Source organism: Alosa pseudoharengus, unplaced genomic scaffold (genome assembly GCF_046254945.1).
Source record: "Alosa pseudoharengus isolate Yale_2024_CS ecotype anadromous, Long Island Sound unplaced genomic scaffold, YU_APseudo_1.1 YU_APseudo_1.1_scf_16, whole genome shotgun sequence".
Classification (NCBI taxonomy): domain Eukaryota; kingdom Metazoa; phylum Chordata; class Actinopteri; order Clupeiformes; family Clupeidae; genus Alosa; species Alosa pseudoharengus.
Genome location: NW_027468630.1, coordinates 28,306,498 through 28,323,868, shown reverse-complemented (window position 1 = coordinate 28,323,868; position 17,371 = coordinate 28,306,498). Strand labels below are relative to the sequence as shown.

At 44.3% G+C, this 17,371-nt stretch overlaps 1 protein-coding gene across 1 annotated transcript in view; it reads left to right on the top strand.

The window, feature by feature from the left end:
- Nucleotides 1-11,541: 11,541 nt before the first annotated feature.
- The window catches only part of gpm6aa (glycoprotein M6Aa), a 22,687-nt gene continuing 16,857 nt past the window's right edge, over nucleotides 11,542-17,371 (top strand). The window contains exon 1 of the mRNA XM_076286619.1: nucleotides 11,542-11,578. Within this exon, the coding sequence (XP_076142734.1) occupies nucleotides 11,542-11,578 (37 nt within the window). The remainder of the gene's footprint in view (nucleotides 11,579-17,371) is intronic.

The window sequence follows — 17,371 nt, the reverse complement described above, 5'->3', positions numbered from 1 at the left end:
TGGTGCTCAGACCTAATGCAATGCGTAGACTAGGCCTAAGCATTTGAAATTTCACATAGCAGTCACATTCCTTGAAAATTAACTTTATTAGTTTAACAGTTAAATTGAAAACCGAATTGTCTGTAGTCTCCTTATTTCATGCAACTGCTTAACAAACTGTTTCAACAATGTTTTCTTCTTCTACACGATTCACGAGAATTAAACGTGAAGCTTATGCACGGCCGGCGCCATTGACTGGTCTTCTTCTTCTTCTTTCGGGTTAATGGCAGGTTACACCTACAGGTGCATACCGCCACCTACAGATCAACATATTGCCAATGCAGGTTATGGCGTCTCAGCAACAATAAATAAAAGGAGAAAGGAGAGCATCGACTGGTCTGGCATATGCACTACAGCACATTTAGCCGGTTACACCTCTGTGTGCACGCAAGTTTTTTCTTTACTGGTGTCGTTAAAGGTGTGAAAGCGGTAAGAGAAAATTCACCCGGCGGTTTCGTGTAGACGTACCCTTAATGAGGTGCTCTGTGTGTGGAAGTATCCCATTACACCACTGAAGTCATTTACTGACTCTCCCATGCCTCACCTACTGAGACATTGCAAGAAAGTAAAGAAACTACACAGAGCTGCTGCTACTGGTTCTCTTGCTGGGATACTCCATAACACATTAATTAGGTGTTCTAGTGTTTCTTTCAGACACTGTGTAATATTGCGGAGATACGGTACCTCTACTGGTTATCTCATTAAGACATCTAATTGAGTAGACACGGTAAAAACAGTGAAATAAAACCAGCAAAGAAAATCCACCAGTGTTAGTTTTATTTTTCAGTGAACTGAAAAATAAAACCAGCAAAGAAAATCCACTAGTGTGCGGTGATCCCCACTTTTTTTAATCTTATTGACGATTGCACCTCACCAGCTCCTGGAAGGCTGTGCATAGGAACTTTATCCTTTTGAGTAGACACGGTACTTACTGCAAAGCTTTAAAGGGTTTTCATACAGAGGGTGGTTCTCCTTACAGAGACTGTTTGAGGTTCCATTTTGCCTACCCAAATGCCCCATACCATGTTACATAATGTAGTGTCACATTACAGTAACACTGACTGTTGATTGGTCACTGTTCCAGACTCGAGAGGCTCATTGATCAGGAGCAGAACCAGTGTCCACTTCAAGGAGATGGACAGGACTCTGTCCTACTAAAGATGGCCGCTGAGTGCTAACTTGATCCCAGTGAGTGAAGCGATGAAACAAGCTCAGTCTAATAAAACTCTTAACAGAACCACCATGTCAGTAGCACTCATAATAACTACAAATGGTTTCATAATTGAATCTTAGAATTATGTTACATATATTATTTTAATTGTTTTTGTGATCTTATTACATATTATATTGATAATGGGAATCTTGGTAGTAATATGGTAATAGTAAAGTTAATATTAAAGTTGAAAGCTAGCTTGAAGTTAGTGTTAAATTAAAAGTTAAACATTTAGCATTTGTTTTGCCTCCCTGTGTCAGCCAGTGTAAGAATAGGTTGGCCAAGAGAGGTGGTTATTGGTTAGGCCTTATGTACAACAAGTATCTCTTCCTATTGATTGGCTGAGAGATGATATTTGGGTCCTTAACCACAACCAGACAGATTATGACAAGCAGATGAATCGTCTTCTCTACTCCACAGTCGTCCAGCAGGTGGCAGCATTTCCTCCTATTTAGTACCTTACCACGGCTAGGGTGGTGACGAAAACACCCAACCCATTTTACCGTGTGCGTGTAAATATCAATTTAATCACCACAGTACCATACACATGACAACGAGTCATGAATAAAATGTAGGCTGTGATAACTAAAGGATTTTACATATATGAAAGCTAGTATGTTGTGTTTAGTTTCTTCAAACTATAGGTTGGATTTTTATCACTACATGTCTAATAAAATACAAATATTTACATTTGATTGCTCTTTTCCTTTTATTTTTAAATGTTTTATAAGACTGTGTGTTTCTGTGTGTCTATTGTGTGCATGTGTGTGTGTCTATTGTGTGCATGTGTGTGTGTGTGTGTGTGTGTTTGGTATTTGGAATGCTCTCAAATGCTTCATTCAAAGCACCAAATGTCCATGTTGTTGCCATGGTTATTCAACAGAATAAGTTGCCATGAAACAAACATCACTGGCCCTGAACCAGAGTTGTCTATTCAAATACCACCCCCCCCCCCTCTCATTTTCTCTCGTTTTCTCTCCTCTTTCTCTCCCCAACCCCGTTCAGTTTTTTTCTCTCTCCGGTAGGCTACATCTCTGCTCTTCTAGCCAGTCTGTGTTTCTCGTCTGTGTGGATGTTTGGTCATGTGACACATCTATATACCTCTCTCCTCATCTCTCCACCCCTATTTCTGTCTCTTCCACTCTGAATCTATGCTCTGTATCAATGTGTGTGTGTGTGTTGGGGGGGGGGGGGGGGGGTGCATGCTCAGATGGTGTAGAAATGACGGACACACCCAGTTTGCTTTGTAATGTGGTTCTCAGGCAAGCATAACCCTGCTGCCATCACCATGCCTCTCTCTTCATATCTCCTCTTGTGTGTGTGTGTGTGTGTGTTTGTTGCAGCGCTCTGTGTTCTACTCTGGTTTTCATGAAATGATCAAATACTGTAGGTTGAAATAATAATTTCAGCCATGCATGAATTAATGATAAGTAGCCTGTGGAAGCCTTTGTGTAAGAGCTGTCTCTGTGTGACAGTCGCTGCACCGTGTGACATTTCAGAGGTGAGATAGACGATAGGCTTGTGTGTGTGTGTGTGTGTTGATTTTGTGCGTGTGTGTATGTGTGTGTGTGTTGATTGTGTGTCTATGTGTGTGTGTGTAAGGTGACAGAATAGTGTGTGTGTGTTTTATTCACTATGGAATATATTGGAATTTATGAACAAACATGTGCTTAGTGTTTTACCTTGCTAATCTTGTGTGTGTGTGTTTCATGTTTTCATTGTGATAGGAAGATAGGATGGTGATGAGTGTGTGTATATGTGTGGTTATGATATACAGGCAGCAGAGAGACAGTGCAGAAATGTAAATGTGTTTGTAAATGATACAATAGTTTATGTGCAGAAATGTAAATGTGTTTGTAAATGATACAATAGTTTATGTGCATGTCTTTATTTTGTGTGGATGTTTTTTTTGTAAGACAGGGTAGTGTTGTTTGTGTATGTATGCATATGTTAATCTGTCTGTTAAATGTTAAATATGCTTTACTAATGATAAGACAGGCGAGTCCTGTGTTTGTGTGTGTGTGTGTGTGAGAGAGAGAGAGAGAAAGAGGGGGGGGTGGTAGGGTGTGGCACGCGGTTCCGAGTGTTTGTTCCATTTCTCTGGGAGGCAGCAGCATCTCCGGTTGGTTGCTATGGTAACAGTGAAAGGCCGACCAGGAGACTGTAGCAGTCAGGCTGTGTGTTCCTGTGCATCGCCTTTTCCTCGCATGGAATACACTCACACGGAAACACATACAATACACATGCACTCACACACACACACACACACACACAGTAATACACACTTATGCATGCACACACACGCACTTCACACACACACACACACACTCGTCCGAGTCATGTTTTCTGAAGCCAGTGAGCAGCACGTAGATGCCTAGCCATCTGCTCAGTGTTTTTTTCTTCTCATCTGTGCCCGCTGTGCCGAAAGGAGGGGGTGGACATGTGTGTGTGTGTGTTTGTGTGTGTGTGTGTTTGTGTGTGTGTGTGTGAGAGAGAGTGTGGACTGAGGGCATGACTGCTGATACAGTACACCCACTGCCCCCCTCACACGCCCATGTCATCAGCCCACATTTAAGATTCATCACTGTTATTTTTAGCATCCTGTCTGGAGCTATGAATGCAAATGAATTATTTAGATGGGACAAAAGCATATTTCTGACATAATTCCCAGTAAACAGAGCCGTACCAGTTGCTTTCTCCTCAGCATTTGAGAGACCGGTGAGGTAGACATCAATGTTTACCGCTCGTATGAATCAACACTAGACAGGGCCGTATCAACTCCAGACAGATCCAACCCAGACCCGTGCCAAACCCAGGCCAAACCCGCTCCTGTTCAGCCTTCTGTACATATGCGGCGACGATGAGTACAGCACACTCCGCTTTCAAAGTTCGATTAGTAATATTACGACTAGTGGAGAGTTATATTGACCATCTATGACTACTCGGGATCTCGTGTAAATATGTGAGTGTTTGTACGATGTTCTTAAGCAACGATGGCTTCTGGAAATGGTCTGAAAAGACGTTTGTAAGAGGGACTTCACAAACTACTCAGGCTTACAATGCTGTTGGAAACTGAGCTCAAGTTCAGACCCATGACTGTTGGACCTCCTCTAGGCCAGGTGCAGATTGGCCAAAGATAATTTTATTCCATATATTTCCAATTTTTCCAATTTTATTTATACAGTGCTCAGTGCTTTTAGACTCATACTAGATCAGTCATCACTGACAGCTCATTGGAAGCTCCAAGATGCTGGAGGTAGCTAAAGGCAGGCTGTCTCTGCACCCAGTAGTGATGCTCTGACATTCTGCTCAATCAGTTTGTGGGTGCACATGTCTTGAGCACAGGCTGTCAGGCATCATGTCAGGCTTTCACACATTCACTGCCTTTCCTTCTTTTGGAACAAACAATACTATATTTGCTGACAGCCATTTTCTCCATCCTTCATGAGGACCTCAAACCCAACACCATTCCCCAAACTCCTCTTAGGGGTGAGTGGATGTGAATGTGTACCACTCAACCCAACACCAACCCCCCAAACTCCTCTTAGGGGTGAGTGGATGTGAATGTGTACCACTCAACCCAACACCAACCCCCCAAACTCCTCTTAGGGGTGAGCGGATGTGAATATGTACCACTGAAGCCGCCTCTGCCCACATCCTCTGAGAAGCTGCTGTCAGCATGCCATAGTCATTAACTACAGCATCACCACCTGGTCTGAGGCCTCTCCAGATTGTTTGGATTCAGGGGAGATTACGCTCCACTTTATCTTAAAGGCACACTCAACCTTAGCCCTATTTGTTGATGTATTTAGGCCCAAACTTTCAGTAGGGACAAACACAATGAGAATTGGTGCAGTATGTAACTAGCACGCTAATACCGGCAATGGCTAACGGCTACAGTATGATCCTGTGGGGCATGTCATCACATGGCTAATGGCAACAGTATGATCCTGTGGGGCATGTCATCACATGGCTAACGGCTAAAGTACAATCCTGTGGGGCATGTCATCACATGGAAGTAAACCACTTTTTTTAGCCACTGCTGACTAGACTTAACAGGTGGAGCCCCCAGTGTCATGGAGCCCTATGCTAACCCCGTAATCCCTTGTCAGTCAATAGTGAAAGTTAATAACTAAGTGTAAGACTTTGTTTTGTTGTTGCCTATGTGTTCAAATACTAGGCGAGTGTTGATGCTTGTCACACACACACGTTTTAGCGAAGCGATCTTCAGTGGAACCCTGGTATTGCATACACTGTCTCGTGTGCAGATTCCTTCTGCAGAGATGCGCTCACTTTCAAAACTACTAGAACTTCCAAGGTGGTCATTTTGACGCCCAAAACACACCCATGACTAATGAAGAAACATAAGAACAACCCTTTTGAACAATGCACTTGCCGTCTGATCACTTATTGTGCCATCAAACTAGCAAATTTGGACTGGACATGCCCTAAATGTGCTTAAACCATATGCTTCAGTTCATGCATTTCAGACAGTCAAAATAGTGCCCGTAGTGTTGATTTGATATAGCCTAGAAATCTAGACGCAACCTAGCGGCGGCAAATTAATTTGCTCAGCCTGTACGTCTAGTAGCAAACCATAGGGATTTCTATTGGCTGACGGTTTGACGTCATCCAATCACAGCGCTCTATTTTGTTAGAGAGTCTTGATTGTTCTGATTGGTCGTAGCGCTGGCCTATTGCATGCCTAGGCAGTTTGAAAGACAATTCTCTGCCCGCCCCTTGGATTAAGCGAGGTGAATGGGTCGATTCCAGACTATACATTTCAATGATATAGGATGGCCCGCCAGGCTAGATTTGATGTGCTTTCCCTCACAATACTTTTGCATGCTCTCATCATCTCATAGTTTTGCACCTTCTCTCAATAGATAGATAGATAGATAGATAAATACTTTATTGATCCCCAAGGGGAAATTCAGGGGGTCTCAGTAGCATACAGACATCACACACAACATGCACTTACAGCAAATGGTAAATAATAATAATATTCCATACATTTCCCATGGACGGTTTAGTAGCTCATTGTCTGTCAGACGTTATTTATCCAGGTAGCTTAAATACTACTACCACCACTCCTACTACTACTGACAGGATTGGGGATCACATCTTATAAAGATACATATTTCACAATACACCTCTCTACATTCCAATACACAAAAGTGTTACTGCAAAAAGTAGTTACAGAGCTTAAGATTTACTAAAGCATAAAAAGAACAGTGAAGGCACCTCTGATGTTGTTGTTGTTGTTGTTGTGGTTGTTGTGGTTTTTGTTGATGTTGTTGTTGTTGTTGTGGTTGTTGTGGTTTTTGTTGATGTTGTTGTTGTTGTTGTGGTTGTGATGATGGTGGTGATGCTGATGTATTTGTAATGGCTCCTTTGCCCTGAGATAACCCTGGTGATATCAGTGTTGGCCAATATTCCCCGGCCCAGGCCCAGCCCTCCACGCCACAGGGACCCTCAGCAGGCCGTAAATAGCAGAGGCCTTCATTCCCTTTACTCGTCCTGCCAACGGCCTCCTTTACTTTCTATAGGACACATCCATCTGGCTGGGGAGAGGAGAGGGAGTACCCCCGCCTCTTATCTGACACACACACACACACACACACACACACACACACACACAGACACACACATACAAAGAGACAGATACACACACATACAAAGAGACAGATACATACACACACACACACACACACACACACACACATACAAAGAGACAGATACACACACACAGGTATAAACAAGCATGCATTCAGACACACACACATACACAGACTGGCAGTCTCTCTTATGTACACACTCTCTGTTCCCTCCAGCTCACCATGAAGGGCTTAGGTTACATCAAGACCTTGAGAGGTTGTCAGCATGTTGTTTCCATCTGTGTACGTGTGTGTGTGTATGTGAGTGAGTGTATCTGCATGTATACGTAAGAGTATGTGTGCGTGTATCTGCATGTGTACGTGTGTGTGTGTGTGTATGTGAGTGTGTATCTGCATGTGTACTTGAGTGAGTGTGTGTGTGTGCGTGCTTGTGTATGTGAGTGTGAATCTGCATGTGTACTTGAGTGAGTGTGTGTGTGTGTGTGCCCCTGTTGTGTTTGCCCATGCAGTCGTGTGGACATGCTGCATTTCAAGAGCACTGGGTTATGTAACGTGCTGATGCACAGTTCACAATAAGGTGATGTTTCCACTGAAAGAGAAGATTAACCTTCTCTCAGGGTATGACTGCTCATGATGGTGACGTCTTCTCTCCCTGAAGCACTCAGTGTATTGCAGCTGATAATGACAACCAACTGCACTAACTACCTACTGCATACAACTGCCATTATGTGAGTTGGTAGTGCACTTAAACAGCTGGTAGGACATTTTATTTATGGTTATGGGATTTTGTCCAAAGCAACTTACGAATAAACAATACATAATCTTTAAATAGGTATTAATTATCGCTGATAACTTTCTTGTAGTCATTCCATTCATTGAATCTGATTCCTTGCTGAAATCCACTCTTTATCCAATTAACTAATACAAATTCAATTAACTACTGTCTAAAAAAAAACAGTAGTGCCTTTTCAGTGTTTCAGTGTGTGTGTGTGTGTTTGCAACAGAGAGCGAGAGAGAGAGAGAGAAACTGAGAGACATGCTGAACTCTCATACTCTCATCTCAGCGGTTAAAGGGAAGTGACTGGTAGACTCCATCAGTGGGCTCTTTTTTGGACTAAGGCCCACAATGCTGAGGTGAAGGACTTAAGAGTTGTAATGGTGTGGTCATCTGATTTTAATGGGTTTATCCCTGACACTGCTGACTAGTCTAACCCCCTACAACGCAAATCACATATGGGGGCCAGAAGCCACACACACACACACACACACACACACATACGCAAACAATTGGCTCTTTTCACTATGGGGTAAAGCTTTTGACTTTTTCTATTTCTATGATTGAGGCCGGACGGGAGAAGGGTACGGTCGAATCAGGGCTGAACTTTTGGAATGGAATACTATGCAACAATAAACCCGGAGAAATGTAAAATCAGACTAGAAGCAGAGAGGGTTGAAGCGGAGCTATTAATCAAGGATCTTTGATCTGCTAGTAATCAAGGATCTTTGCTAGAAGCATTTGTTTAGGGTTGCCTAGCAACAGAAGTGACTGCTTAGTTTTGTGAAGAAAAATGATCTACATATAATAAACTTTGCAAAAGAATTACAATTTCATGACTTGTTTAAATGTCCTTGTAATTAATTTGACGTATGCTCGTGGTGTCATTGCTACGCACTGTTTAGAAGTTTCTGGAAAATGCTCTTTATGGAAACAACACAGAGGCCACGCACCGATGTTTAAGAGCGGGGAAAAGCTTTGGGTCAGCCCCACACACACACACACACACACACACATACACACACACACACACACACACACACCGGTGTTAAGCTTTGGGCCAGCCCTGGTCTTTAATGGAAAAAAGTCAAGTGTGGGGTGGTGTAGTACAGGGACTACGTAAAAGTGGTGTAATATGTAAAATACGATAAGTAAAACATTAATTATTTTAGGCCTGTTTTATCAGTACACAGACATACAGTACATCCCTTCATCATATATGTACACACACACACTCACTCACACACAAACACACACTCACTCACTCTCTCTCTCTCACACACACACACACACACACATTCCAAGTGCAGGAACAACTGAGTGAAGCCTTTCTAGAGGAGGACATCATCTATGAGAGACATCACTCAATTCACTCTAGCTAAGGACAAATCACATAGCCAGCTTTAAAAACTCATCACCTGTCATAGGCAGATATCACACTATGTCTGGAGTGGTCTGTGAGATCTACCCAAGCATAAAGTAGCTATACTGAGGGGCTTGGCTTGAGTTAAGTGTACATAGTGTATTTGACGAGGAAAGCTAGTTTCCACTATTCTAATGCAATGTTAAAAATCGAAACAAATTGTTTCCCAAATGTGTCATCCCAAGTGCAGGGGAGGGGTTGCCCTTATTTGACAGGGATTGTCAGGAAGTGAATGCGAGAGAGAGAGAGAGATGGGGGTGGGATCAAAAAATGACCTTGAGTCAGGTGGTCAGGAGGTAGTCAGACCCAAATGTGGCCGGATGCTGCAGCAGTGTACTACACAGTTTTCCCCAATTCCATACCATACCACAGCTCCCCTGATTCCATACCATACTTTAAACTACAGTACACACATCCCCCCGATTCCATATCATACTTTAATGGTAAACATGCTTTTATTATTCCACCATACACTAATCTATGAAACCACGCTTTGTTCCAATAGATAGAATGATCCATGTGCCCTAAATTGATGTTAAATGAGCTGATGAACAAATGGTATAATGAGCTAACTGGTGTTGCTCTGCGACTAGCCCTAGCGTATAAGCCTGCCAAAGCCTGCCTAATGACTGCAATCCCTGTGTCCCAAATTATCCCACCATGTTCCAGTTGTGCTGCCCACAGTGCAAATGCACACAGGGGTTCAAGTCACCCAAAAGGCCCTTGCTTTAAAAACCTTGTTTACCTTGTTTACTGAGTGCGGAGCTATTCCATAGAGTTGCATTTGGAGTAGACCTGCTACTAATGAGCATCAGTCCATAGTATACTGAAAGCTCAGGTACTCATATCATGACAGACAGACAGAGACAGAAATCCCCAAATTCCAAACCTAATCCAGAGAGATTTTATGCTCACTTTTACATGACATCATTTCAGTGGATCTGAATACAGCATCTTATCGACATATTGTTCCTATTGTGTCCTGACCTGGGAATAGCTGCTTTGTAAGTCCCTGTTCCTATAGTGTGTCCTGAGCTAGAAGTGTTGTGTGTGAGCTGCTTTGGTCAGTCCCATCACTCACACACTCATGTGAGTCTCCTGACCACAGTGGTCACGGTGGAAACTGGGCGCACGGCAACACACCACCAGGCTCTAAAAGAAAGCACAAAATCTCACACTCAAAACACACACACAGTCACACACACACACACACACAAAAAAAAATGCATGCACCCATTCACACACACTTGCATGCAGAATCAAGCATTCAAGTGCATATAAAACCCAAACTGGAACATGATTTTACATGAAGCTCTCACTATTACCCGCTCTCTCTCTCTCACACACTCACACATGCACATTTCAATAGTCCATCCCCATAAAGTGTGTTTCAGATTTGATATATCATATGACAGATTTAGACAGTGTTGTGGCATTGCTGTGGCATTCTTTAGCTGTGTCTGTGTAGGAAATTACCATTTCAGTTGAATTATTACTCATTAAAATAGATTTCAATACAATAGGATCATTTTCAATGGTACATTTATGCCTTTGTGCCATAAATGAGTGTGTCTGTGTCTCTGTGTGTGTTTATGTGTGATTGTCTGTATCAGCACACCCCTCTGTTTGCAGTGTAATCGTCCATGTTTGGAGCACCATTTTGTGAGCATGTGTGTGTGTGTGTGTGTCTGTGGGTGTGCACATGTGTTTTTCTCAGCACCTGTGCTGGCATCATTCCTCCCATCACAACAGTGCACAAATAGTCACATACAGTCACACACACACACACACACACACACACACACACACACACACACACACACACACACACACACACACACACACACACAGGCTATGACAGAGACGACACCCTGATCCCCCTCACACTCAAGACAACTCAGCTGTACGAAATCTGTGTTGACAGGCGATCTCCGTCTGGAATAGACGAAGTAGCGAAGAGAGAGAGAGGGGGGTGATAGAGAGGGAGAGAGAGAGGGGGGGAGGGAGAGAGTGTGAGAGAGGAGGAAGGAAAATATAGAAAGAGAGAGTATCCATAGAAATAAGGAGAGAAAGGAAGGGAAAGGGAAGGAGAGGCACGAGACAGAAAGAAAGCCTGGTAGAGAGAGAAAGACAGAGAGAGAGAGAGAGAGAGCATTAAGGGGGGGAGGCAGTGAGCAGGGAGAGAAAGAGAGAGAGAGCATTGAGGGGGAGAGGCAGTGAGAGAGAGAGGAAGAGAGAAACAGAGCAGGCAGGGAGAGAGAAAAAGAGAGACTCAGAGTGAGAGAGAGAGCAGGCAGGGAGAGAGAGAGAGAGAGAGAGAGAGAGAGAGAGATAAGTGCGCACAGGAGTAGCCCGCGCCTCTATTGTGAGTGCTTAGCAGGGGGGAGTGTAATAAGGAGCTGGTCTGGACGAGCTCGACGCGGCTGCACTGGTCACTTCTGTAGAGTAGATCTCCGGCTGATATTTGAATACCATGGAGGAGGACATGGACGAGGGGCAGACCCAGAAAGGTGAGCGACGGCCGCTTTTGGTAATTTTGTGTTGTCCATATCCCTTCTTTGTTTGTGCCGTGTACCTCAGTGCATCTGTTTATAATCCCCGCCTGGGTCCTTTTGTCTGTGATCAAGTGGATTACTGATGTGTGCGAAAGAGAGATGGAAAACAGGTCACTGACTGACACATTGTAGTTCCCAAATCAGTTGTATCTAAAATGCTGCTTTTCCATCATGGGTTGCTCTGCTGTTATTGTTTGGCTTTGGTGTGTGTCTCTGAGCTACAGTCATGAAAAAATCATACATTTTTCTGTCTAGCTGAGAGATGTAATTTGTTGGTGGAGGCAAAATGTAAAAAAAAAATTGTATAACAGAATGAAATAGGCAATGTACTGATGCAGAAAGAAATGCAACTTGTTTGGTGTAATATTTGGCGACAGGTTTTCCGTGGAAGACGTGCACACACACACACACACACACACACACACACACACAAACAGAGAGGGGTGTGTGCTTGTTCGGGGATGCTGTGGAGCACTGAAAGGGACTGTCTTTGTCCTCCCGCGCGTTTCTGTTTGGCGTCTGAAGGAGGCTGCTTCGAGTGAAGCCGAGCTCAGACCGTTCACCTCCCACCGCCATTGTCTCCAAATCAAAACCTTTCTCTCCTTCTCATTAGAGGCGTGGGGGTCGCACTTCTTTCATTCGCTTGTTGGTTCGTCTGTTTGCGAGTGGCAGCAGTTGTTTGCTTTTGTGTGAAATGGGTTTGCTATAAATATGCACTGTGCAGCAAAGTGAGAGCTGAATTTTTTTTCGCCTTTGAGAGAAAATATCGGTTTGAACGCAGTTAGCCTATTTACGTTTGGATGATAAATATTAGCATTTCAGTACATATTAATAATATTCTAGCAGCTATATTTTTTGTTCGAAAAACATCACAGGGCACACAGGAGGGATGCGCGAGACACTGGTCAGGATTCATCTCTCTCTTTCTCTCTCTCTCTCCATCCTTCCTCCCTCCCTCTTCCTATGTGTACCCCCCCACCCCCCCACCCTTTAAAGGCAGTGTTTGACAGGCATGATGTGGAATCGTTGCCATGGTAGTGGCCATGTCATGTCCCCATAGCTGCGCGCACTGGCTGTTTAATACATCGGAATGAGCGCTCTATATTTCTAGAGGTGCATCATCAAGTCCATTTCCCTTTCAAAGAAGATGTGCAGATTCGATTTGTTTCCATGTTTAGTCCACCACACGCAGCAATTTTAAACCCGCCATTAGCATTGTCAGTGCAGTGCCATGTGAAAAAAATGTAGCCTATGCGATAAAGCCAGACTCTCCTGTTTTGTTGCTATCTACCTTCGTCTGACGGTGTGGATGGAATATAATGTGTAGTAAGGCTATACTTTTTGGCGCTGTTGAGTAGCTGGGTCATATGCTGCTCCACTCTTCCATGGCTAGCAGCTGGTTGCTGCCTGCTCTATCAAATCTTCATGGCTGCATGAAACATTCATCTTAAGGTGCTGGGTTGAGTGCTTCATTAATGTTGTGCTTCACCACTCCTCTCTGAAGAGAAACATCATAATGTGAACACGAAGATGAGCTATTATCACACACACACACACACACACACACACACACACACACCACACACACACACACACATATACACACACCTGAGGTATGTAATTTCTGTTGACCTAAAACAGGGATACTTGCTTCTGGGATAGTGTTGGGCACAGGCAAACACATACACATATCACAGGCTATGTGCACTTATGGACACCCCCATGCATACCAGTCATAATTACAGCTGACCTGAGAATAACCGACCCGTTTGCATGCACAATACACCCATGTTTGTGTTCTGCATGTGGAAGTTTTGCGTTCCCTGGATACAGAGCAGTGAGTAGCCGCACAACAACAGCAGATCTCCCTTCAGTTGTCTTTTTGTTTAACGCTAGGGTTCCCCAGGGCTCAGGACTCTATGTAGGCTGAGAGGGAGGAAGGCAGCAGCCTCCATAGCCCTGTTAGTGTCTACACCTCGAAGCAAACATGAAGAATGAGCCTGTGTATGTGTGAAGCTCACAGCGCTGAAACCTTAGCTGTCCTCCTAGCCCCCTCAAATCCACAAACAAAACGTCATAACCTTTCCCAAAACAGCTCCTCTGGGGGAGACTGAATCAGGCAAGAGTGCAAACACAAACAAACACACACACACACACACATACACACACTCATACACAAACACACCTACACACACACACACACACACACACACACATCCAGATGCTTTTTTTTTTTAAAGGACAAGCTTTTATTGTGCATACTGTGCATGACACAAGAATAGCAAAACAGTGAAAAGGCTTTTAGATTTCACTTTTGTTACCCTCACACAAAATAATAAAAACACTCTCATCCTTGTCATTTCTTCCCTGCTCTACTACACCACCTGCTTACAAACCCAACTGTCATTTGCTCAAACCTAACCAGTCTCCGGAGGCTTGTTTGTAGAGTGCTGGTGTTGGTGCATGACAGGGTGCTGGTGTTGGTGCTGGCAGGTCGCTGATGTTGGTGCATGACAAGGTGCTGGTGTTGGTGCATGACAGGGTGCTGGTGTTGGTGCATGACAGGGTGCTGGTGTTGGTGCATGACAGGGTGCTGGTGTTGGTGCATGACAAGGTGCTGGTGTTGGTGCATGACAGGGTGCTGGTGTTGGTGCATGACAGGGTGCTGGTGTTGGTGCATGACAGGGTGCTGGTGTTGGTGTTGGTGCTGGCAGGGCGCTGGTGTTGGTGCTGGCAGGGCGCTGGTGTTGGTGCATGACATGGTGCTGGTGTTGGTGCTGACAGGGCGCTGGTGTTCATCTGGTGTCTGTTGAGTGTGTGTCAGTCAGACTGCTGAGCAGTGTGAGCTCACCAGCCAGAAGCCCAGGCATTTCCATATAATAAGAGGCCTGGTGCATTTAAATGCATCATCTTCACCTACATATCTGCTATAAGTCAGGATGTCAGGACTGGAGTCAGATCTTCCCAGGCATTCCCCAGGTTCATATTTCATGAAGATTATAATATGGCACAAATTATTTTAAGGGTTGGGTGGAGAAACCATAAGCTTTGGTCCCCCACTCCTCGAGTCCACCCCCCAGATTCTGCTTCTGGGCCCGATGGAGAGGGGATCTGTGCTCGGTCCGCAGTAGGCAGGGCAGAAACAGAGCTGTGGCTCTCTCCGCTCTCACAGGCGAACTGTCTTGGAGTGAGAGCCCTGGGGCCCCTCAGGGAAAAGGGCATTTCATTACTGCAATCATTACTCTGAGAGGGAGAGAGACAGGGAGGAAGAGGGAGTGAGAGAGGGAGAGGGAATGAGAGAGAGCAACGGAATGAAAAAGGGAATTAGAGAGATCGAGAGAGAGAGAGTTGATCGCCGGCACGCTGACTGGGCAGACCCTTGTGAAACGCCACCATTGTTTGTTTGGGTTTGTTAAGAACCCTGCGGTAGACGGCTCGGGTACCGTCTGGGCGTGTAGAACCACAGGCCCTCCTCTGGTGTCAGTGGGCTCTGCCGAGGGGTCGTTAGAATGGCGAAGGTACAGTTATGATGCTGAGCTTTTTAACCAGGAGGCCATGAGTAGGACACTGTCACCCCATTTACAGCCAGATTTGTTTACCTTCAGATGATGTCTTGTGTACTGTTGACTCAGGACGAGAAGATCACAGACATTACTTCAGCCTGTTTCTGTCATGTGGTTGTTTTGTTCTACATTTGACTATGTCTGACTCAGACATGATGATGCTGTGTCTTAAGCTGTGATGATATGACTGTCAAACATGCCACATGACTGAGTGGTTATTCAATGTTATAATAATATAATTCAATCTGATAATCAGGTTGCTGTGTGTGTTTGTTTAGGTATTCAATTAGGTATCAATAGCCAACACATAACACATCAACAAATCTGTCGACTCTGTCAGTCAATACAGTCTGTCCACCCTGTCCAACACAGCTGAGCTCAGAGAGGAAATCATACAAGCAGAGAGAGACTAGAGTCTAGCAGCGATATCTCTTGGTGTAGTAGGACATATGGATTCACCCATTCAAAAGATGTGTGTCGGCTTTCATTTGACATGTGTAAGTACCCATGGAGCAAACACGCTCATCTCCAAATAAACTGCGTCTTTGGGTGAGATTATCAAAGCCTCACTAATACAGGGTGTTTATAAAACAAATATACCAGTAGAAACCTGACAGAAGTGTTATCATTGCTCTATAAGGAGTCCAGATGGTTATGTATGTGTTCACCATCCACCTCTGATAGCTGATAGCAATTAAAAGTGCTTAATAGACCTTTGATAGCTGATAGCAATAATTAGCAGTGCTTAATAGACTTTTGATAGCTGATAGCAATAATTAAAAGTGTTTCATACCATTGAAATAGTTCTTGTCAGTTCCACATCGTACTTCTGTGGTGTTAACTGATTTTGGAACGGTTCCAGACCAGAACCGCTGTTCAAAACAGGTCCATTAGTGTCTATGATGCTATAAATCTGATGAAAGACTTTAATTTATAGAGCCCTCGAGGTCGATGGCAGGCAGTATTCCTCCATCCATTTAGCCATGTGTTACATGTGGACTTTCAGCATTAATCAATACCTTTAATTGGCATTCAGCACCATGTCATTGGAGTACATCTACTCAGCTATTTAATAATCAATAAAACAGTGTGAGAAACATCAGGAACACACTTTCCATATCGTGTGCAGACACACACACACACACTCATGCACAGACATATCTCTTGAATAATACACATGCGCACGCCCACACTTCCACTTTCTCTCGCTGTCACAAACAGCCCCACCACACTACACATCCCCCCTCCCTCCTCCCAGTCACATTTTGGCTAATCCGCTCTGTCTGTCTGGAGAGTTGTGACTTCTCTCCAGCTGTGTGTGTGTGTTTCTGTGTGTGTCTGTTTCTGTGTGTGTTTAGAGTCTGTATCTGAGTTTTACAGTATGTGTCAGTTCTACTCAGAACAAATGCTTTGTTGTTCGAAACAAACGATTTTTGTTTTATTGCCATTACTGAAATGCTGCCCAGAAACCCCCTTAGCAGAGTCTTCTAACATTTAAAGGCTCCAGACCTTATTACATACTCCATTACAAACTGACAAAATACTCGTGCACTATTCTGTTCACAAATCACATGGTAAATGGGTGCTAACAGTAATTCATCAGTATAATGTCTGTGTCAATATATAAATGACCTAGTGTGGCTTTGAGAAATTCCAACAGTAAATCAGCATTTTGAAGGACACGTTAAAATGGCAGATAAAGTCGTTTAATGTGATATAGTCATGCAGTGGCCACTGTAGAATAGGCTTGAGTTACAGTATTTCCTGTGTGTGGGACGTCCTTCTGTCCCCCTGCCATCTTACCGCTCATTACCACAGCAAATCAGGTGTCAGAAGCACGGCTCCTCAAGAAGAGGGCGAGACGTCGTGCTGAGAGAGTTCTGTGTCCGCGCATGCTCTTCCGGTGCTGTGTGCTCACGGGCAGGTGTAGTTTCACCTGTCCACCTGCTGGACACTGCAGTCTTATCACTTGTCTGCCAAAAGCCCTGCTGGCGCCCGCAGGCTGGCAGGCCGTCACTGGCCAGGGGAGAGAGGAAAAGAGAAGATGGGCGTTTACCAGAAATGTCTCCGCACACACACACACACACACACACGCACACACACACACACGCACACACACACACACACACACACACACACACACACACACACACACGAACGCACGCATGCACACACACACACACAC